Source organism: Stigmatopora argus, chromosome 2 (genome assembly GCF_051989625.1).
Source record: "Stigmatopora argus isolate UIUO_Sarg chromosome 2, RoL_Sarg_1.0, whole genome shotgun sequence".
Lineage (NCBI taxonomy): Eukaryota > Metazoa > Chordata > Actinopteri > Syngnathiformes > Syngnathidae > Stigmatopora > Stigmatopora argus.
In genome coordinates, this window is record NC_135388.1 from 15688003 (window position 1) to 15710463 (window position 22461).

At 40.1% G+C, this 22461-nt stretch overlaps 3 protein-coding genes and 1 long non-coding RNA gene across 7 annotated transcripts in view; 1 reads left to right on the forward strand and 3 right to left on the reverse strand.

Moving 5' to 3' along the window:
* The window catches only part of LOC144090737 (uncharacterized), a 61801-nt gene extending 60332 nt beyond the window's left edge, over positions 1–1469 (reverse strand). For both annotated transcript variants that reach the window (XR_013305494.1, XR_013305492.1), the window contains exon 1: positions 1334–1469. This is a non-coding gene — a long non-coding RNA (uncharacterized LOC144090737). The remainder of the gene's footprint in view (positions 1–1333) is intronic.
* Positions 986–8359, forward strand: zdhhc13 (zDHHC palmitoyltransferase 13). Its single transcript, XM_077622488.1, has 17 exons — positions 986–1091; positions 2446–2663; positions 2781–2903; positions 3299–3376; positions 3484–3628; positions 3698–3762; positions 4255–4417; positions 4833–4958; positions 5062–5195; positions 5477–5600; positions 6128–6229; positions 6325–6387; positions 6466–6559; positions 6709–6792; positions 7431–7588; positions 7663–7760; positions 7859–8359. Exons 1-17 carry the CDS (start codon positions 1068–1070, stop codon positions 7995–7997), a joined length of 1938 nt encoding a protein of 645 aa, XP_077478614.1. The 5' UTR covers positions 986–1067; the 3' UTR covers positions 7998–8359.
* Positions 8360–8514: 155 nt separating this feature from the next.
* Positions 8515–13201, reverse strand: csrp3 (cysteine and glycine-rich protein 3 (cardiac LIM protein)). The gene is made up of 6 exons (XM_077589068.1): positions 13100–13201; positions 11940–12051; positions 10150–10321; positions 9228–9357; positions 8953–9046; positions 8515–8881 (listed from the first exon to the last, which is right to left on the reverse strand). Exons 2-6 carry the CDS (start codon positions 12049–12051, stop codon positions 8817–8819), a joined length of 573 nt encoding a protein of 190 aa, XP_077445194.1. The 5' UTR covers positions 13100–13201; the 3' UTR covers positions 8515–8816.
* A 1271-nt stretch (positions 13202–14472) lies between these two features.
* e2f8 (E2F transcription factor 8) lies at positions 14473–22252 on the reverse strand. 3 transcript variants are annotated; one of them, XM_077595116.1, is made up of 13 exons: positions 22043–22252; positions 20782–20982; positions 20539–20692; positions 20097–20429; positions 19859–20020; positions 19628–19759; positions 19025–19243; positions 18867–18939; positions 18066–18537; positions 17171–17437; positions 16959–17091; positions 16349–16668; positions 14473–15173 (listed from the first exon to the last, which is right to left on the reverse strand). In XM_077595116.1, exons 2-13 carry the CDS (start codon positions 20950–20952, stop codon positions 15000–15002), a joined length of 2610 nt encoding a protein of 869 aa, XP_077451242.1. In that variant the 5' UTR covers positions 20953–20982; positions 22043–22252; the 3' UTR covers positions 14473–14999. The 3 variants fall into 3 exon arrangements, with proteins under 3 accessions (XP_077451242.1, XP_077451241.1, XP_077451243.1); XM_077595115.1 differs by having other exon boundaries at positions 20782–21015; XM_077595117.1 differs by lacking the exon at positions 22043–22252 and adding an exon at positions 21072–21366.
* Between the last annotated feature and the right edge of the window lie 209 nt (positions 22253–22461).

Genomic DNA, 22461 nt, shown 5'->3' on the forward strand with positions numbered 1-22461 from the left:
AAATATGTGCCACGTTGCATTTCTTCGGTTTATTATCGCTTAGTAAGGGGAATTGCAATCATTAATAAGGGGAGCAATTGGCTGAGGTTGACAGGTATGCAGTAATTAACAGATATTTAGCCATCAAATGGTAATAAATGCAAATATGAAGAGAATTAATATTAAAAGTTGTTTTCCCTAAAAATGTGAGTATATACAATTATGTAATACATTTTATAGTTCAAATAACATAAGACAAACATCTATCAACAGTGAGGGAAATGGGATTCTAAACTGGCTCTGAGCAATTTAATTTTTAAAGGAATCTATTTCTTTTTTGTATTTTTTTTTTCATTCATACATTTGCTGTAGTTATGATTTTGGATTTGGTTTGCTAATTAAGACTTTGATTAGATATCGTCCTGGTTAGTGGAGTCGTTTGTTCCCATTCATTGAACAATGGCGTCATCAGCTGTTTTTATTTGGAAGTTCAAGCTATTGCTATTCAGTAATACTATACATTTAAATACAATACACATATACACGATAAAATAAGTGCTGTAAAGACATGCCTTATTTAAATATGCAATAATTAAAACGTTTTTCTGTCAAATATTAAAAGCCACATTGTAGGGGCGTGTTAAGATATTGTTGGTTTCATCTTGTATCTGATTTATTTCCTTAGTTGGTAAGAATGCGTTTGACCCATCATTTTTTATTTGATTTTATCCTGCAACATTATGACATTTTAATACTGTAAAAATGCAAACTGCTTCAGTAAAGAAATAATATTGAGGAGAAGGAAAACAAATACACGTTTTCTGCTTTCAAAATAAAACTGTTTTTCCTATTTATTTTTGGCATTATACAATGTTTTGTAAAAAAAAGTGATTGGGAAAAAAAACCTAAACCAACGTTATAACATCAAATTCAGAAGGAATATACTGAAGTTGGTTCAAAGCGGTAGAAAACAGATGTCGGTGTTTTAATTTTATTGCGAAAGGCACAAAACGGTAGTCGAAATTTGACTCTGGCCTTTTTATTATCAGCAGGAGGAACTTTCTTTTCTGGATTCCTTTCACAACAAAATGGGTTGGATCAAAGGTGGCAAAGTAAGTCTTTTTATATCCGATTGGTGTTACCTTAAACTATAGAGCGGAATATAAGTTGCTAATTCAGCTATTTTAGACATATTTTTGTTTTATCACCATCGACATCCTTGATTGTCGACAGGTATCGTGAAAGCGGAATAACCTGCTATCGAGAATCAACTGTCAGTGTTAGCTTAAGATCGTTAGCTTAATGCTAGTGTACCATATTAAAGAAGATTGCCAAATAATTTGCTGACATTTACCTTTTAGTGCTCAAAAGTGTTTCGTCGTGGTGTCTACAAACATCGCGGATACACGAGTTTGAGTCGGTGGGGACTGAGATCGTGAAAGCGTGCAATCTGTTTAAAGGCATCTTCCTCACTCCCCACGTAGTAATGCGAGGGGCTTCCGGAATCATTTTACAAGATGTTGTCACCCACTTCATTAGCAAAACGTGTCAGCATTATATTACAGTCATATTCAATTTCGTTTTTTAAATATACCTTTCTTTCCAAAAAAAAAATCATTTCGATATTTTCTATCCAGGTGAGTGTGTTTAGAACATATTCTTATTTGCATTTTTGACCTGACGGCATACTGTAACAAATTACAAAAAAAACATTAGAGGACTTGTGATAATGCGCATTGGGCTCCGTTAAAGAACGTCAACATGCACAAGACATACATTAGCGGCTGTAGGATTTTTCCTGTCAAGCCTTAGAGTGACTCTAAGGCTCTCGAGCCGCATGCGGCTCCCGGACAAAATGAATGTGGCTCTTTGCTTCTTATCATATTTTGTATATACCGTGGTCCTTTGCCTCATTTCATGTTTATCTTATTTTTATTCTCTCTTAAAACACGCTCAAATTTATCAGGGGCCATTAAAAAGAAATAATAAATTATATTTAAAAAAATAATTTGCCAGATTGTATTTTTTTTATCCTGCTTCTTACGTAAGGTGTGGCTCTTTAGACCAGGGTTGTCCAAACTATTCCACAAAGGGCCGCAGTGGGTGCGGGTTTTCATTCCAACCCATCAAGAGGACACCTTTTGACCAATCTGGTGTCCTACAAGTGCAATCAGTGGATTGCAGTCAGGTGCTTCTTGTTTTCTGCAGAAATCTCATTGGTCAAAGTGCCTGGGCTGGATCGGTTGGAACAAAAACCTGCACCCACAGCGGCCCTCGAGGACCGGTTTGGCCACCCCTGCTTTAGACTCTCACAGTATAAAATTTTGGCTCTTTGTGTCTAACTTGTTCGCTACCACTGCCTTAGAGGATGTGGTTTGGAAGTAACATCTTTCTTCTGCCTTTTGCAATGAAGCTGTCTACATGAAATTATAGTCATATTTTTCTTTCGTGTTTGGATTGTTGCAGAGTCATACACATGACAGCTGTCACCACGGGCATTCGGATCATTCTCACAGTCACGGCCCACGGGCAGCGGCCTTCAGCGGCATGGATCTCCCATTCGTGCCTGCTTTTCACGAACAGTTTGGCAACATTGCAGATGACACGATGGATCTCAGTCAACAGCCAAAGAAGCGATCGCACCTGGATGACAGCAGTACGTGGGACATAGTGAAAGCATCACAGTAAGTCTTTTCTCATACAATCACTTTAATCATTGGAAGCATGATATACTTTGTTTTCTGTGTAGCTTATATCATCTTGAACTTTATTCATAATTGTGACAATTATCCTTTCCAAAGGTTTGGCAACTTGGACCGCTGTAAAGAGCTGGTGGAAGCTGGATATGATGTCAGGCAGCTGGACAAGGAGAACGTTTCGGTGTTGCACTGGGCGGCTATAAACAATCGCTTGGAGTTGGTGAAGTACGAAAATGTGCAGTTTAGAATTATTTTTCCATCCTTTGTCAGGTTGGCATGACATTTTAAAATTATTAAATTGCTGATGTCAAATCATTAGGCACTGACTTCGGCCAGGCGCAGGCTAAATTCCTTCTGATGTCAGTATGGTTGTGAATGCGAATGTGTGTGCCCTATGACTGTCTGGCGACCAGTCTAGGGTGTAGTCTGCCTTTCGCCCGAATTCGACTGGTATCGGCTCCAGCACCCTTCGCAACTCTTAAGAGGATGCGCAGTATGGAAGATGAAAAAAAATCATTAGGCACACAGGCCATTTAGAGTTTGTGAAGATGGAATTTGTCTTAATGGCTCAAAATTAGCATCATGTGAATGTAATCCTATGGATTTCTTGTGTTTTGTAGGTATTACATTTCTAAGGGTGCCATAGTTGACCAGCTTGGAGGAGATCTGAACTCTACACCACTTCATTGGGCCATAAGGTGACCTCAGTCTTAAGTCTCACAGCTATTTGAAAAAGTCACGAGCAAATATCATTAAATAACATAACAATTCATCAATATTTTTTTGTTTTGTTTTGCGTGATCAGACAGGGCCACCTTCCTATGGTAATTCAGCTGATAAGGTACGGAGCAGATTCTTCCATTGCAGACGGAGAAGGTTATCGTGCTCTCCACCTCGCCATCCTCTTCCAGCACATGGCCATAGCTGCTTATCTTATGGCCAAGGGACAGGTTAGAAATAAAACAGTAAATATGTTACACTTTGTTCAATCATTTTTTTTTTTGTTATTTGCCTACCAGGAAGTTGACGGACCTGACTGCAATGGCCAATCGCCGCTGATGTTAGCAGCGCAGAAGATTATTGGGTACACCAACACTTTAACTGAGCAAGAAAAAAAATCACAAACTGACTATTCTAACCTATTCAAAGTATTGGTTTGCACCACAAAATTAGGAAGCGTCTCTAAACCTTAATTTAAAATTAAGATAATCTTAACAGAACAAATGTGCCAAAACATGTATATATTAGGTTAACTCAGTGCTTCTCAGTTATTTACTGCTGCGCCCCTTAGTAGGAAGAATTGAACGTTTTGCACCCCTCCAACTCTCTGCCGCCACTGTAAATAGTAAAACTTCTATTTAAAAGTACACTTCTGCTTAAGATTATATCCTTTGTTAAAATGGACAAATCTAACAGTGACTCCACCACTGCCATTCACTGAGTGAATGTGCAATTACACTATGTTCTACTAAAAAAGTATGTTTTTCTAAGACAGATTCTCCTGGGCATTACTTCCAAATTTAACGTTTAACAAGTGAGATATTGAATAGAAAATAATCTTGTTCTTATGTTGCAGGCCTGAGCCCACCAGCTTTCTGATCAAAAACAATGCCTCTGTGAGCGCAATGGACAAAGTGAACAGGAACACTCCGCTTCACTGTGCTGTACTGGCAGGGAACGTAGACGCTGCATGTGTGCTGCTGAAGGCTGGAGCGAGTTTGGATCTCCAAAACGCCAACGTGAGCCCTTTTCCTGCTCAGTGGCTTTGATGGGAAAGTGACAGAAATTGTTTCATGACGAATGATGAAATCCTGGGAATGGTATCCTGCTATTCCATTGAAAAGAAAAAGTCCCCAACACATACAATAAGCCATGTTTTTTCAACTTTAGCGACCCCTGGGGGGATGAGCCAAATTTCCAACAGACCTTTTGTCCTCATTTCATTTTTCACTTTAATTTCACAAGCGGATGTCGTCTTCAGATCCGACGCATCTTTGTAATTCTGAAATAATCAACCACCACTACCTGAGAGGTCTTTCTGCCTGTTATCATACCGCAACTCATTGCTGATTCCTGTCAAGCCAACCAGTGTTTCGTCTGAAGTTTTTCATGTATATTTCATATTCGTGATCCCTTTCTTTCGACCCCCAACAGGGCCACACACCTCTGGACCTTGCTCACCAGGTGCACAGCCCCCTGCTTATCTACATGCTTAACCAAGTCCAACAGGACAGGAGCCGCGCAAATTCACGCTGCTTAAAAATCGCCGTCAAATACAGGGTATTGAGAACTCTTAGGAACAAATGTGTCTTTCAAACGTACCGCTGCCCTGTCATTTAATCTTACCCATTTTTGTCATGTCATTTATGCCCTTTCCACTTAGGTGGCCCTACAATTTTTGCTGACCACTGCCATGCTTGGCTGTTTGGGTGCCATATTGGATATGAATACAGACTCCTGGTTGCTCAAAGGGATCCTCCTAGTATGCGTGGTCTGTGCAATCAGTTTGGCAACAAGGTTCCTTTTTTCCCCCTCATACTCATGTCTATGAACTTTCTTTACAATGTTATGGTAACTTTTGTTAACCCCAAAGAAATGAAGAGACAAATATTGTCTCATTACAAGGTAACAAAAGAGAGACCGTTTCTTTTCATGCATGTTCTTTTTTTTTTTTTTTTTCTTCTTTACATTAGAAGCTAGAAACGATCAAATGACCGTGTCTTGTTGAAATGGATTGCACGACTGCGGCTTTCAATTTCTCTTTCGATATCAATTTTCTCCTGTTTGTGTCTCAACAGGAATTTCCCCAGTGAAGTATTTCACACACTCCTACCGTCGACAAGTCTCATGGCCTCCATTTTCTGGATGTTGGTCACATGGTGCCTCTGGTTCCTACCTGATATCCTTTGCAGTTGCGATAGAGTGCTTCTCAAAGTGCGTTATGAGTACTACCAGTGGTATGCCATTTCTGAAGGATTGACTGATTTGAATGTTGAATGATTTTTTTCCGTGTACAGTGCAGTTATCAAGTACAATTTAGTTATTCAACTATGAAAGATACACATACAGATTTTTTTTTTAAATTGTTTATTTTCAAATAATTAGGAACAACTTCTAAGCGTAATACTATTTAACTCAATTCCTAAGTGCCTGTACATTAAAAAATATAAGGACAGTGTTAATGGGGTAACAGTGGCTTATATAAAGGGCTTATTTAGGAACATTTACTGCACAAACCTATTCTAACTTTGCCTTGATTGTGTTACGAGGAGAGACGAGCAGGTAGTCCTTATTGTGAAATGTTTGATAAGGACTGCATTCATATGTATGACAGCTTTAGCCTGTATCAAGATGATCCAATCAGCCTTGAGTAATTAAGATAGTATAGTCTCTGATTGATACTTTTTTCCTCAATGTTGAGCCAACATGGCCATAGCGTAACTGTCCAGGTTCTTTTCACATTCAACGCAACCGCTCTACTCTACTACTACCTCCGTGCCTGCAGGACTGACCCTGGCTTTGTCAAGGCAACTGAAGAGGAGAAGAAATTGGTGCGCTTGTTATTTTTGAGAATCCCACTCTCAAACAAACATGTTAGGATGGACACTGTTAGCTTTTGTGTTTTTTTTTTTTTTTGCCTCTACAGAATGTGTTGGTGTTGGCTGAGGCCGGCTGCCTCGACCCCAGTATATTCTGCACTTCCTGCATGGTCAGGTTTTTTTGATAAGATGCTCAATCACCTAAGCAGGGCAACCTGTAAGTTTAGTCCATGCTATGAATATTTCAGATAAAGAAACCAGTTCGAGCAAGCCACTGCCAGAGATGTGACGCCTGTGTAGCCAAGCAGGACCATCACTCTGTCTGGACCAACACCTGCATTGGTATGGCACACCTCTGCTTACATGGGCTGATTACACTTCTAATGTATAATAGTTTGAAGAAATGTACCTGCTATTCTTTGTCAATGCTTCTAGGTGGAATTTCTCCAATGAATACAATGTGGGTAAAAAAAATGTTTTCTCTGTTGCAGGTGCCAGGAATCATCTTTACTTTGTCCTATTCGTGTTCTTCCTCTTACTAATGAGCATGTGGATGTTCTACGGCTGTCTTGTGTGTGAGTCCTTGAATGCACAATCAAGATGTCAAATTTCTGGGGGGGGGTTTCCACCAAGCAAGACAGTTGATTTGGGGGGAGGACGCATTTATTAAATCATTTAGAAAGGTGCTATACGTCATGATTAATCATTAACCCTCTGAATCCTAAGATCAAGCCATGGTGATCAATCATGGAGTATCTTGCCAGTGTCATAAAAAATACACTATCGAGCTCTGCTGTCAATATTAATATAATTTTATGATTTTAGTGTATTATTTTTCCCTAATGTGGTAGGTCATAGTGTAATGATGACACTTCAAATAGATTATGTACTGAGAAAAACATACCAAGTAAGAGATACCCAAGGAATGTTAAACATTTCTACATAATGTATAGAGAGAGACAAAATCAAGTGTATTGGGAAAGAAAAATAACTCCCAAACGAGAGCTCAAAATGCAATGGCCCTTATTGGTTGATTTGAGGTTTGAAGAAAACTTTTTTTGCCACTGACGCTCTATCAGATGGAGCTCAAAAACGATGTGTAATTGTCAGCCATTAGCTAGACGTCAGAAGAAATGTGTCTGTCGTGAGCCATGAATATGTGATATAAGCAGGTTGCCGAGAGACGGCAATGACCTTTTTAATTTGATTTCAGACTGGTCGACACATTGCGTGCCACGAACTGAGGAGCAGGGTCTCCTGGGAGTGGCCTTTGCCGTGGTCGACTGTTCTCCGTGGTTGCTGTGCATTTTCTTATTGGCCCTGTACCGCGCTTGCTGGTCCAGCTTCATCCTGCTCCTGCAGCTCTACCAGGTCAGGCACGTCGAGATTTCATCAATAGAATTCGATCGGGCACATTTCACAGTGCTTTATATTTGTTGGCCCAGATCGCTTTCCTCGGACTAACGACGGCCGAGAGGATGAGTTTGTTAATGCATGCAAGAAAACATGGACAATGCTTGTCCTTGTCCCAAAATCCATACAAGTAAGTTGTTGCAACTTGTGTCATTGTTTATCGATTTTTTAACACCATTCAGGACGGTGTTAATTTTGCATTTTTAAATACATGCTGCCTCTCCATAGTTTGGGTGTTGTGAGGAACCTGGTGTCATTCTTCAAGCTGAGATGTTGCGGCCTCTTTAAACCGGCCGTCATCGACTGGACGCAGCAGTTTCCGCCAGGCCACGACCAACGCTTGTTCAGACCCACGGACATGGTGTAATGCTCAAGTGTTGGGGGGGCGTGACTAGTGGCTTTGGACCAAAAAGCACAGTGTATTTATTTATTTTTATAATTAATCTATAGGGTCATTTTAAAGTAAAACCACTCCAATGAATGGACAAAAATGCTACATGTCTATATTTTTGCTTTTTGTATTGCCTGCTGCCTTTCTGACCTGTGGAAGTCCAACAAATAACTTGCTAATACATGTAAATTTTGAGTTTATTCACACATTAAGCTTTTTTTACATAATGTACTCTGAGGGTAACAATCTTTATATATGTGCCAAATCTGATTTGTAACAATAGCATGTTTCATAATGAAGGACCCCTATGATAATCAATAAAACTACGTGTTTTCTTAGCTGTGTTGTCAATGTGTACTCAGATCGATTGTACTCAATGTTTCTTTTTTAACTTGTTTTTAATCAATCACAAACACCTGATAAAATAGAAAACGAAAAGAAAAAAAAGTCACTACCATTGTTGCAACTACTGTTGATCTTTATTCAGGCCGTAGTTTAATAGTTGTCTTCTCAGTGAACTGTTTTATTAACGTATAAATTGTTGAAATCCTCCACAAACTGCACTTTTTAACAAAACATTTTGCCCAAAGTGAGACGGTAAAAAGCTCCAGCTCTCCCATGTGATATTTGGTGACAAATGCTCTAATAAATTGCCAAAGAAACATTTTGGTAGAAAGGTTTACCACAAAAATAGACAAAATCAAAGTAAATAACGTAATTGTAGCTCTTCATGTGAAACAATAATAGTTTAAATCTAGTTAATTCTTCTCAACTTTCACGCAGCTTTCACTGTCGTTACTCCAACATGGCGGCATTCCCAAGTCCAAATCCTTTTGGCCCAAAGTTCTTGGCATAGCAAACTTGGGAAAAATAAGACAGTAGCGTTAATATTTTTTTCAGTTAATTTGTTTGAGACAATGGAACACCATACCTTTACAGTAGATCTCTCCATCCTTGTCGGTCACTGTAGTCGACTCCAGACTTTTACCACACATGGCACAGCGGAAACACGTTTTATGCCAAGGCTGCAAATATGTATTTGTATACATTATTACATGGTCATTCCCTGTAGTACTCATTTTTCTTACGTTAAAACCATAGCTAGTGATGGAAATGTCATTAAAATCTGTGAATATTCATTTGTTGGCAAACATAGGAAATGGCAACCACTAACATTGGATGTTGAGTGGTTATCGCTCTCCTTACCTTCCCGCCTCCCATCACCTTTTCTGCTGCATATACAGCTTTGGAACAGCGAGAGCAGTGATCGGAACTTCCGAACTTCTGGGAAAACTTGTTAGAAGTAGAGTTGGTTGAAGATTGCCTTGGTTTAGATCTAACAAAGATGGCCACATGTCATTAGACTGCAATAGGCATGAGTAATTCCAGAAACATTTGATGTCCAACCCTTTAAAATGTAAAGAATCTACAGCTAAAATATACACTTGCTGTTTCTGAGTCAATGTAATTGTGGTTAACCTGCTGTTAAAAGGAAATTCACATTTCTTTTTGGGTATTATTTCTTTCATTTCTGTCTCTTGTGACTGTGGGAACATTCATTTAAATAATTGTAGTATTTCAAATCTTAATTATTCATCCTACAACTTTGTGGGGGTGGAAGAAAGCAGTAAATCACTGCTATAAAACACAACAGCTTAGTGTAATTATATACATCAGTTATTTATTATCTTGCATTACTACTGCTAGTACTATAAAATTTCTCCTGCATGGGATTAATCAAATAATTTCCCTTTACTTTCCATCATATGGTGAATTTATTGTAATCAAAAAGCTAACATTAGTAGAGATTAGTAAAGATACTACTGTTATTATACTAAAAAAAATGTGGGGTGCTGGAGCCTATCCCAGCGGGGGACAATAAGGACAATATGGAGTTGTCAACCAGCATTACCATGCATGTTTTTGGGATGTGGATGGAAACCGGAGTACCCGTAAAAAAATGGTGAATATATATGAACCATAAAATCAGAGAAGTGAATGTTTTCTTACTCAATAATTTTGAAATCCAGAAACATCCTCTAATTCTGGAATGACACCATGTATATATAGACAACTCTCATTTAGATTCGTGTAGAAATGGTTTACACATGAAGAAGAGAAATCATACTCATCAGGCTGTAGGTTGACACACTTTCCAACGGGATCAGAACTCAGCGCTCCAGCCCCCTGCCCGTACCCGTAACCTTTGGGCCCATATTTTTTCCCATAGCAAGATTTGCAGTAGATCTCAGACTCGTGCGCGGCTACCGTGGTACTGTCCAGTGCTTTTCTGCAGCTCACTGTGAGAAGAAGCAGACAGATTGTGACGACGGGCAGAGTATGCAGACAACTACCGTATTTTCACGACTATACGGCGCATCGTATTTTTAGCCGCAGTGTCAATAACGAGTGCTATTTCTGTATTTTACACACACAAAGGACGCACTGTTTTTATAGACGCAGCCAGGCATGGCAAAACATACACCAGCTTAAAAAGGCAACGGAAGCAAAACTGAGTTCGGTTGTACTTTATTTAGCCTTTTAACAATGTACTCACGTCATCATCACCCACAAATCCATCAAAGTCCTCATTTTCTGTGTCCGAATTGAACAATTGTCCAAATGAGTCATCGAAAACGCTGAGTTTTATACGTTCGTCCAGTCGGCCACAATCCATTCGCAAATAGTAGCTAGCTAGTAGCTAGCGTAACTTTTCCAACGCTGCTTTCCATGCTTCGTCAAGCTGTGTTGATGTCGATGTATACAGGCCACAATCCATTGGGTATATTGACAAAAGAACTACATATCCCAGCAGTCACTGCACAGTACTTTTTCTACGGGGAAAATAGTAGTCGGGGGCTGCTTGCCGTAGTTGTGAGAGCTATAGACGATAATGTACCCTATCGACTGATTTATTTTATTTTATCGTGATAACAATTTTATTATTGGTCCATATATAAAGCGCACTGGATTATAAGGCGCCCTGTCTATTTTGGAGAAAATTTAAGACTTTTATGTGCGCCTTATTGTCGTGAAAATACGGTACCTTCAATATTTACAATCCCGTCATCGACAGAAAGTCGAAATACGAATGGATCGTGCTCGACTATTAAGGCATTGTGACTTGGCCTGGAGTGCTGGTTAAACAAAACCAACACCGATCAGGTTTTATCAGTCACCAGAGTCGTTACGCATACTTTGTTGTGCTGTGTTTCTATTCATAGCCAGAGATGCAAGTGCGAGGTGAAGCTTTGAGAAAAGACAAACTGAGAAGGGAGCGATGAGCTTATCTCAGAGGCCTTTTAGATGTCTCAGCGGAACAAGCTGGTCATCACATCATTTGTGGTCGTAACCATATCTTGTTTGTACAAACAAATGCAGTGAAAAATAGGAGGGGTACACAGCTCCAGCTGGTATTGTGACCCCCACACATGGCATTAGTAAAATACCCTGACAGATTTTCTTTCACAGTTTTTCTCTATAATCTGGCAATTGGTTGGTGTGCCTCTTATTAATACACATTTCCAAATAGGATGGAGGAGGAGTAGATTAATCAAATAGAACGTTGATTGTGACCGTCCCATACCTGTCAACCTCTGCCGATAACTGCCCTTATAAATGATTATGATTCCCCTTACAAACCCCCAAAAAACCTTACAAACACCGTACGACTCGTACGGTGTTTATAAATGATTATGATTCCCCTTACAAACCCCAAAAAAACCTTACAAACACCGTACGACTCGTACGGTGTTTGTAAGTTTTTTTGGGGGGTTGTAAGGGGAATCATAATCATTTATAAGGGCAGTTATCGGCAGAGGTTGACAGGTATGCCGTCCTAATAATCAATTTAGACCTACACGGTATATCTTTGAGTTTATTATAATGAGGTCAGGACAAACGAGAAAGTTTTCTTACTGCAGATGAAACAGGTTTTATGGAAGCTTCTCCCATTACACTGGATCTCCTCCGCATGATAGGCAGTCTTCTCACAGGCTGCACACTTAGCGCCACCTCCCCAGTTTGGCATCTTGAACAAAATACACACGTGAACATGTCATTTGACTGTTTTAGAATAATTGTGTGAATTGTAAGTATAGGACGTATACAGGAGCTATAAACTATGTTATGTCACTTTTGAAGCAAAGTTGACATTGTTTCAAATGGAACACTTTTTGACATCTGTTTTAAACATTCATTAGTGGTTCCATGTTATAATTATGATAATCATGACACCGACATAAGCATATAACTGACATTTATTCATTTTCTGAAGCGCTTTATCCTCACTAGGTTCGCGGGGGGTCCTGGAGCCTATCCCAGTTGACACCTGCTGAACATCAACAATCGCAGGGCACAAGCAGGCAGACAACCATTCACACTGACACCCATACCTAGGAACAATTTAGAGTGACCAATCAGCCTCCCATGCATGTTTTTAGGAATGTGGGAGGAAACCGGAGTACCCAGAGAAAACCCACGCAGGCCCAGGAAGAACATGCAAACTCCACACAGGTTTACCGTCTTGGATTTAAACCAAGGACCCCGAGCTGTGAGGCTGACGTGCTAATCACTCAATCCACCGAGTCGACCCATAGACTGACATATAGAAGCAAAATAATGTGCTACCTAATAGTTTTAAGCGAAATACAATATTCTTTTTTTCTTGAGTCATTATTGTTTTTCTTGTTTGTTAATTCAGTAAGCAAGTAAGTAAAAAAAACGAACAAGGCTGCCTATTAACTGATTAAATGCAAGGTTTTTGTCCATGGTAGATATAAAAAAAACCCACCAGTGACTCATTTAGTTATATTTACTTGTTTGGGCCTATTATCAGTTTGGATAGACTTGTTATCCAAGAAAATATATGAATGCCCCTAAAAGACCTTTCCCCAACAAGTACCTATGCCCACTCTTATCACAGCATGTCCAATATCTGGCAGCTATGGCATAAACTTCCAAGAATAGAAACTTTAGAAGTACAGCAGCCAAAATCTCATCATTTAAAATTAATAGTTAAATCAAGTAAAGCAACAAGTGATGGCTGGGGTTGTCATATAAAGTAAATTGGAACTTACCTTGATTCACGACTGCGTGCTTCAGTCCCACAGTTGCATTGTATTTTCCAGGCTGTTTTAAATAGGGCCCTCTCAGCATCAGCAGTGACGCCTCCATCAAAGTATCCTCCCAAAATAACTTGTGACTGAGCCAGGTGCTCATAGCCTTCATCACAGGCTGAATGGGGCCTCCACCGTCAGCTGCCCTAACATTTGTTGTAGATTTATCGAGTGACACAGGAGCTGGCACTCACAGCTGAGTGGTGGTTTTGGGATTACCTACACACAATACACATTGCGTAGTAGTGACTGGCTGCATATTCCTGTCAGAATATGAGCCATACAGATGACCGTGGGTTGCTATAATCACAAAATAGCACATAAAACGTATTTAATGAATTCATGCAAACAGGAGATGATGTGGGAGGAAAACAGAGTACCCAGAGAAAACCCACAGACGATCTAAGTTTTTAATGATAGTATAGTGTAGGAAGTAGTCAAAACTCACTTCCTAATGTAATGCACACCAAAATGTAGTATTACTTATTCTGTCTTGATTGTCCATACCGCATTCATTCATTTTCCAACCGCTTACTCTCAGAAAGGTCGCAGGGGTGCTGGAGCCAATCCCCACCATGTACCAAATATTGTCCACATTTTGGCACATTGCAACCACAAAACATAAATATATTTTACATGAAAGACAAGCACAACGTGACATAGAATTTTCAAAATTAATATACTATATATATATATATATATATATATATATATATATATATATATATATATACATATATATATACATATATATAAAACTACAAATCACGTAGTCTTTTGTCTATATCAGATTAGATGAACAGCATTTAGGAACAAGTTTCAGATCTTGCAGCATTCTCATAATTGGATTTAGGTTGGTAATTTGACTAGACCATACTTACAAATCAATTCATTTTGCTTAAAACCATTCCATTGTAGCTCTGCATTTATATTTAGGGTCATTGTCCTGCTTGCAAGTGACTCACTGCCTATGTCCAAATTCTTCTGCAGTCTCCATCCATCTTCCAATCAACCAGAGAAGCCAGAAGCACCCCATAAACCTCTGAAAATGTTGTTTACTCCACAATATTAATTTACAAAACAAAAAAAGACGATCACAAAAGAGCTGTATTTGTACACAGGCAGACAACTTCAGTCATTAGGTCAACCTTCAAACACAGGGGAGCATGGCTCAGTGGTAGGATTTCAGATACAATTCCCCAAAGTATATGTCGCATCTTCATGACGTAATGTGATAAAATGGGGAGATGTGCGGAGGGAAGGTTAAATACTTATGCAAGCATTGTATTTATACTTACGGAAAGCACTGATGACAAATGACACTGATCACATAATCTTCGTAAATGTTTTTAAGTTATTTTGCATTTCAGTTAAGATAACAGAAAGAAGCTTGTTTCTGTATAAATTAAGTAACGAATCACAATGTCTGATTAGGTTTACATAGAATTTGACAGAAATATTCACGTTCATTACTTCCATTTCAAAATATTTATAAACGTGAATTTGTGCAACAGTACTCTCTTTTTTAATATTACCTGGCACTAAAACAAGTATTTTCCATTAACACTTCAGCCAAAACAAGGCACGTACTGTACTGATATCAAGTTTCATCATCTTCAACATTCTGGAGAAACCATGGCAGCACCCTTATTTGCACAATTACAAAACAATGGCAATCAGAAAAAGCTGTGCTGAACGGTCAAATGTCATTGCACAACAGCACAGGATTTATTTCACAGGAAATGACTACTGTAAGATGCTTACTTAACACAGAATTGGGGAAAGAATAATCCCTAAAGCAGCAGCCGCCACCACCCCTAGGTATAACACCACCTAAAGACAATAGAAACGTTGCAGACATTTAGACTGCGTCTTCAGTGTTGACGTCCAGTTTCCTTTGAGGGATGTAAACCGTTTTTGGGGCTCGGTGTCCATTAGGGGAAACCACAGCAGGAGCCAGAGGAGACAAGGGGACTGGAGTGTGGAAGAAGCTGTGCTGAGGAAGCCCCATTCCTTTGGGGGTAGTCATTAGAGGCTAGAGCAAAGAGGAAGCAGATGGTGTTCATATTAGATTTTGCCTCACGAGACGCATCAAGTCATTGACCACAATCAAATTGATCTATTGCCATTAATGGCCAATATGGCATAATATTTAGGAAAAGTGGGTGCATGTGCAAAACATTTTTTTATTATTTCTATAGTTTCCTACATTGATTTCAACATATCAGGTGAAGATGCCTGAGTTCATGCGCAGGCACACTGTTTAGGAAAAACAAGCACAACCTCGTGTGCAACAGAATGCAGGCCTAACTCAAGCTAGATACAGTGGTGCCTCGAGATACGAGCTTAATTCGTTCCAGGACTGAGCTTGTATGTCGATATTCTCGTAACTCAAACGAATGTTTCTCATTGAAATGAACTAAAAACAAATTAATTTGTTCCAACCTTCTGAAAAAACACCAAAAATATCGGATTGGAAAAAATGTTTTATTTGTTCTAATTCGCCATCTATTAACAAAGTATCAAATAACTAGTGGTTTAATAGTATACTAAAACGTGTTTAATAGAACTAAAATTAGACGGATTTCGCGGAGGGTAGAGAGAGAGGGACAGAGGGGGGGCGAGAGAGGGAGACTTTTTGCATTGGTGAATCGTAATATAACAAACAAATTTAAATGAACTTGGATTACGATGCAAACACAATCAAAAATAAATTTAATCTAACTTTACACTAAACTTAATTCTAATTTAGTTTTACATTTTTATACCTGTTTGCCCCGCCTCCACCCTGAGTTTCAGATGCAACCTATCGATGGTAGTTTGCTTTTGTAGTCCCTTCAAAATATTCCGAAAATTATGCACACAAATTTCCTCACAATAGGATAGCGCACGACCACTTGCCAACGAGTAGTATATATAACTATTAGCGATCACCTCGACTAACGGGGGAAAAAAACACTGAAAAAAATGCAACGCTCCGCCCAGTGCTCACAGAGACATTACAAAGAGGGAGTTGCGACCAGAGACATTACACGAGGGAGTTGCAGGGAGAGAGAGTGCCCATGATGTTCTTATGAGCAGCATCTCGCGCCCGCTGTCTGCTCGTATATCAAAATTTGTCTCGTATCTCGAGATAAATATTTGCCCGAAATTTTACTCGTATCTCGAATTGCTCGTATGTCGAGGTACAACTGTACTTCATTTTCATACCTGTTGAATGCTGATCAGAGCCAGTGATTGCGGCGACTGGTGGACCGTCATGGGCTTGATGAAAACCATCCCTTGCTGCTGCAGAGCCAGAGGGCTGATGACACTGCCGGACCGCTCAGGGGTCTGCGATGAGGCTAGGCAGTTTGCAGGGGCAGGGCCCGAAATGAGACCCAAGTTCTGCAGTGTGAAGTTGAGGATAGCGGGACTGGGACTTTGGAGGCGTTTGACGTGCTGGATCAAATGTGGAGGGGTGGCTGCAGCCGCACCGTGTAGACGAAAGCTGGTGGGTGTCACCTCCTGGACAGGGGGTGGTCTGGATCCTGTTTGAGCCAGAGCATTCATATCATAATTATTTAGGTGAATAGGTCATAATTGTAATATGATTTCAATCTGAGTATGATTCCAAACCTCAGTGGGTTTTGGGATCGGTTATATCAAATTGGATTTTATGTGTTTTATTTCGTTTTACCATTCGGACAAATACAATGTGTATTTGACAATAATTGCATTCAGCGTAAAGGACTACGATTGACACATTGCTTATTAAAAATTATCTGTAAAATGTGGTAATTGCTAGAATTGTGTTAAAACACCATATTGGGGCTTTTACCTGCATTTGGTGTTTTGTAGATGTACGCAGGGCTAGAAGGCTTGTTCATTTCCCCTGTTGAGCCAGGATTTTCCTTGTACGTTACAACAGACTGCTGGGAGAGTGGGATCAGGTATCCTGCTGGTACTAAAGTCTGACATGGAAAGAGAAACAATGATTAATATTTTTTCTCTAGTAGTTTTGTGCCTGTGTTTGGGAATGGTATCCTTTACCTCAGTGCTAATTTGTCCGGGTGTGAGCGGGGCAGCTCTGACCGGCGTTAAACCCAACTCGGTGTCAGAAGTCACCAACTTGTCATCCCTGTCAATGAAGGTCTCTAAACTCTGCTCCAAAGCCTGTGCAACTCTGGCGCCGCCTGGGGTGTTGATGAATTCTGGGTCCAGGTGGAGGGCACGAGGAGAGGGCCTGCTGGAGAGCTGACAGCTGCGAAGGGTCTTCAGACGAGCTTTAAAGACACGGGACTGCTTTGGAGAGGCATCCTGTGGATAAGCCACATGAAGAAGAGGATAAGGAAGGAATATTAATGGCTAAAATTGAATGATTTTTGACTGCTCCCTGTATCTCATCTACAACTCAAGACATTCATTGTTCACTTTGTTCCAACTGTTAATTTCATATTTTAACATCTAAAATGTCTCGCAGTTCTGAGATTGAGGGTTTAATTCCTGTTCAGTTCCAAACGTCCTGTGCGGAGTTTGCATGTTATTCCTATGCCTGCGTGGGTTTTCTTTGGCTACTTGCTTGCTACTTCCACAACAACAACAAAAAAAGATGGTAGGCTGATTGAGCCCTTAAAATTGTCTCTTTTGAATGAGTACAAGCGTGAATGGTTGTTCGCCTCCTTGAGCCCTGCGATTGGCTCGCAACCAGTTCACGGTGTCCCCTGCCTACTGCCTACATTTGGCTGGAATAGGCTCCAGCACCCCTACGACCCTTGTGAAGATAAGCGGTATGGAAAATTAATAAAAAAATATACATACATCAAAAACAGGTAATATACTCAAAGGCTCAGCTCAGTCTACATATGATTTTTGTAAAAACATTTTGTTTTACAATTTACAGTATAGTGACATGCTTTGTAACCATAAGTGCAAGTACATTCCTTACCGTCAGGTTGGAGTCCGTCCTTTTGGCTTTGGGAGAACTGCTCTCGGGAGCTGAATCAGAGCACACCCTTTTGAGCGACAAGCCCGGTGCTCTTGAAGTGGATTGGCTCATAGCAGCAAAGGGGATAGTAGGACTGTGCCCCGTCTTCTCCTCAAAGGTCATTGACCGAACGGCGTAACTTGTCGGAAGCGGTCTGCCAAGAGGGCTGGGTCGGACAGAAGACTGGTGCAAATAAACAGCGTACGGTCCGATGCCTTGCTGCTGAGGTAAGATGACGGGGATGATGGGCGAACATTGCGCAGGGATGTATGCAACACCGTTTGAGGAATGGGCGGTCAGCGGAGTGCTGTGCACATTTGTGTGGGCTACAGCCTCCTCGTTTGGATTTGGACATGATGCCCCAGGCGGTATAACTGAGCTTGGCTGGATCCCCACAACCATTGGGTTTTCCCCAGCTTTTGGATCTTTGGCTCTGTTAAGGGAGCAGAAGTAGACACAAACACAGGGGGAAAATAATAAATAAATAGCTAAACTTTAAATTTCAATTTCAATCTAATCTATTCAACAAAGTTAGGCAAATTGATAAGCCAACCAACTAACAATTTACATGAACATTAAATCCTGCACAATTTGTCTATTCGTGCTTTTTTTCAAAAATTTGTTTTGAATAGATCTTGGCATTATTGGGGAACTTAAAATTGTTCACTATTCACACATTTTAAAAATCGAATGTGACTGCTGAGCACAAAATATATTTTCAAACACGACAGCATTTCCTTCCAAACATAAACTCAAACTTACCCTGACTCCTGGTCAAGTTGAAGCTTACAAATTGCAGCAAGTTGGGCCATTTTGCTCGGGAAGTCTCCATCATCTTAGAGCAGAAGATCAATGTTTAGAGAAATGAACTCACACACCCCACCACCACCACCACCACCAGCCCAAAAAAAATGTCTTACTGAAGGCAGTCTTGGCAGGACTACTGGGGGCTGAGCTGATCTTTCGGCGGTCCTCCTGAATACTCTTAGCTAGCTTAATGAGAGATGGGTGTCGCGTGAAACTTCTCTTAGAGCCAGGGGGTGACGAAAAAAGGTTTTTGGCACAGTTTTCTACGCTGGAGCGAGACTCCAGGACCCTTTTTTTGCAGGGTGGAGACAAGGAGGAATCACTGGGCTGATCTGGAACAACAATTGACAAAATGTTGATGTATTTGAAAGTAATATTCAATAAATATATTATATCTTGCTGTTTATGTGGTTATTTTTGTGCTCATTTTGATCCGCCGGGTGTTCGACAAGCAGTGAAAGCTAAGTGCAATTACAGGAAGTTTTGTTTATTTATTGAGAAAAGTGTTTTGCAGTCTATATTCATTATAAGTTTAAATAATGTCCAAATACTGAACTGCTGCTTCTGTATGAGGAGATCTCGGCGCTGTAGCAGTAATGTTTGAAGCTGACTGTTTTATTTTCATGAGAACACTGAAAACTTAAGAAGAATGTAGATGTATTTTAGTTGCCACCTGGGGAAAAAAACACATCCAAGGACAAGTGTCAAATTCCTACCTTTGATTTGACATTTATTTGGGCCAACCCATTTAAATGCTGGTTTCTTCCTTTCTTCTGTCAGGTGAACCTTTTCAATGAGTCTCAGACTCCGAAGCACGTTAGCAATGTCATAAAGTCGTCGCACTTTAGCTGTAAAGATAACAAGCACAGGTTATTTATTTACAACTAAAGTAAAACATCATCAGCTCCACCACAGAATGCGCATGTATAACCAAAGGGGACACTGACTTTTGAGTTTGTTTTCATCCTGAACTGCACACTGTTCCTCTCGGATAAAAAATTTGGCCGCGATGTCCAGACTGACCACGGGAGGATTAGAAACAAGGAGGAGCATGACAAACTTCTGGCTCATCACTCTTAGAGATTTGTCCTTCCGACTATTAACGGAGGCTGGCAACAAAGATAAAGATTGTGAAATTAGTTTCTTTCTCCCACACAAAATGTTAATTGCACCCTAGCTTTTCACCTGCTTTGAATTCCAGTCCAGGAAGCTCCACAAAGGAGAGATCCTTTCGCCTGTGAACACTACTCTCTGTGTGCGTCAACTCCGCGTTCTCATTCTCTTTACCATCAAAGTCCGTCTTTTTAATCAAGAAGCGCCGTTTCATTTGCTGCATTTGTTGCATTTGTTGCATTTGCTGGGAATACTTTTGCTCCTCGGCCACTTGCTTGAGAATGGTCAGAGTCTGGGCCAGGTTGGTCTGACCGTGCCAAGTGTAGCGATTCTTTGCAGAACGGCTCACCATGTGAAGGCTTTCAAGCACATTCATGATGTCGTAAATGCGCCGGCGCTCTACATCTGTGCCGGGAAAAAAAGGTCAAATGATCAAGGCCAAAACTAAAAACTTAGATCCAATAATAAGGGACTACTGGGACTAGTTGGAAATTAATTTATAAAGCTGACATACTAAGTTCAACGGCCACCTCATCCAAGCAAATCTCATTGTCTGCAGTTTGGTCTGGCCAATCCGGGCGACTGTCGAGGAATTTGTGGCAGAGTAACCCTAGACTTTTATCTTTTCTGCTGATGATTTTCTCAGACTCATCTCCATTTTCAAGATCCTACAAGAAGAGCAAACACATGCGTTGGATTGGAAGTGCAAAATGGACACCTGTTACAAAGGTGCAATTTGTCTGAGAAAATTAAATACCTGTGCAGAATCGATAACTTCATTTAATGCAGGAGGCAGACACATCCACTTTTCCCGGTTCCTAATCTCCGGACTCGCAGCATTGATGAGCATTTTGAGGTTGGAAGTTGGTGTCCATGGATCGACGGACCCTGTCTCTACTGCTTTTTTAGGAGTTGTGAGTGGACCCATAATGAGCGTTGTGTAATTCCTACGTGGTTCCTGAAGTCAAAAATGAGGAGCTATAGCCATCATCTGTTTTGAAATAAAAGAGAAAAGCAAATGTTGTATTCTTACACAATGTCATTCACCTTTAACTGTCTGTAGAACACTCATTTGATGCATTGGCTGCCAGTCTTGCCACTCTAAATGTTTTGGACATTTACAGTCTATCGTTGTCAATGACATACAATGACTTAAATAGAACTAAATGAAAACAAAGCAAATTACTTAAGTGTGTTATAGCAAGCTATAGGTTGAAAGTATTTATGTCATTACACATTTTGTTGTGTTATGTTAAACACATAATGTTATAAATTACAGAGTTAAATTTGTATGTCATTTATCGCCTTTGAAATGGTTTCCAGCGGCCAAGTTCACCTTAAAAATGAAATTAATTCAACTGGTGAGATAAATATTGCATTAAAACATATCTGGCTCAACACTAATTTGTAAAGACAGAACACTGATTTTGTTCGCTTGCTGAATTCCGAATCTACGATGAAGCGCTGATGATAATAATAATATTAATAACAATAATAATAATTATTATTTTAAATACTGTCGCATTAGGCTACTCCCCAAATTGTTTGCAGGATAATTTTAAAAGGAAAATGACACAAATATTGCCCCGAAGTGACAGACTACTCGTCGAATCAACATGCCGAAAAGTTGCCGCGCTCCCGCCCTTTTAGTCGAAAGGAGCCAATGAGCGCGCGCAAGACAGGAAGTCAACTGGGCGTCCCGCGCAGGTAAAATATTTTTTGAAATCCTTGGCGCCGAATAAGTTCACGTCGTCAGAATAACACTTTGACACTATTCGTAATACTATATTTGAAGATGAAAGAGCACAGTCATATGACTATTTGGTGTACACCTCTCAGTATGTTGCTTGGTCATTTTTCCCCGCCACGCAAATTGTAGAAACAACCTAGTCAACAAGCACAAAACCGGTTATACATCATCTTTTATAATCTTCGAAACCCACGAATCAGCAAACGTTCACCTAAAAAAAACAAATAGCGAATGATCTATACAACTATTATACAAGAAAGACACTCACCAAAAGATGCAAGAACCTGCTTACAAGGGAGTCCCCATTTTTGTTAAACTACTCCTCTCGGGTTCACTCCTGGGTAAATTCAAAAGCTTTTAAATGGGATCCCTGCATTAAACAGCAACGTGAGAGAAGTACAAGTTACAGACTGCGCCCAAAATGTTGAAGTTTCCGAAAAAGCCGCCACTTCTTGGTCAACAAGCTCAGCGAATGGGAAGTTGCATGAAACTGCGTGGGCGTGTCTTCGTGACGTTTGGCCCTCCCAGTCTGAGCATGCGCACTGACGTCACATCCATGGTGACCCCCGCCGGGTCACGAGGGAATTGAAAAGGTCATGCATTTGATCTGCACACATCATTGTAGCTCAATTCCAACTCATTACCATCGAGGGAAAATGGCCTTGATTGTTTTTAATGGGATAATGT

What these genes read in the sequence shown, in the direction of transcription:
- zdhhc13 (XM_077622488.1), top strand. Translation starts at nt 1,068, where the DNA reads ATGGGTTGGATCAAAGGTGGCAAA. An exon ending in CCACTTCATTGGGCCATAAG is followed by an intron (nt 3,377 to 3,483) that starts GTGACCTCAGTC and finishes TTGCGTGATCAG; the next exon opens with ACAGGGCCACCTTCCTATGG. An exon ending in TTGTCCCAAAATCCATACAA is followed by an intron (nt 7,761 to 7,858) that starts GTAAGTTGTTGC and finishes GCCTCTCCATAG; the next exon opens with TTTGGGTGTTGTGAGGAACC.
- csrp3 (XM_077589068.1), bottom strand. Translation starts at nt 12,051, where the DNA reads ATGCCAAACTGGGGAGGTGGCGCTAAGTGTGCAGCCTGTGAGAAGACT. An exon ending in GTCAACCTACAGCCTGATGA is followed by an intron (nt 9,358 to 10,149) that starts GTATGATTTCTC and finishes CATCTTTGTTAG; the next exon opens with ATCTAAACCAAGGCAATCTT. An exon ending in TGGAGAGATCTACTGTAAAG is followed by an intron (nt 8,882 to 8,952) that starts GTATGGTGTTCC and finishes ATTTTTCCCAAG; the next exon opens with TTTGCTATGCCAAGAACTTT.
- e2f8 (XM_077595116.1), bottom strand. Translation starts at nt 20,952, where the DNA reads ATGGGTCCACTCACAACTCCTAAAAAAGCAGTAGAGACAGGGTCCGTC. An exon ending in TGAGGTGGCCGTTGAACTTA is followed by an intron (nt 20,430 to 20,538) that starts GTATGTCAGCTT and finishes TTCCCGGCACAG; the next exon opens with ATGTAGAGCGCCGGCGCATT. An exon ending in TCCTGCCAAGACTGCCTTCA is followed by an intron (nt 18,940 to 19,024) that starts GTAAGACATTTT and finishes TTCTGCTCTAAG; the next exon opens with ATGATGGAGACTTCCCGAGC.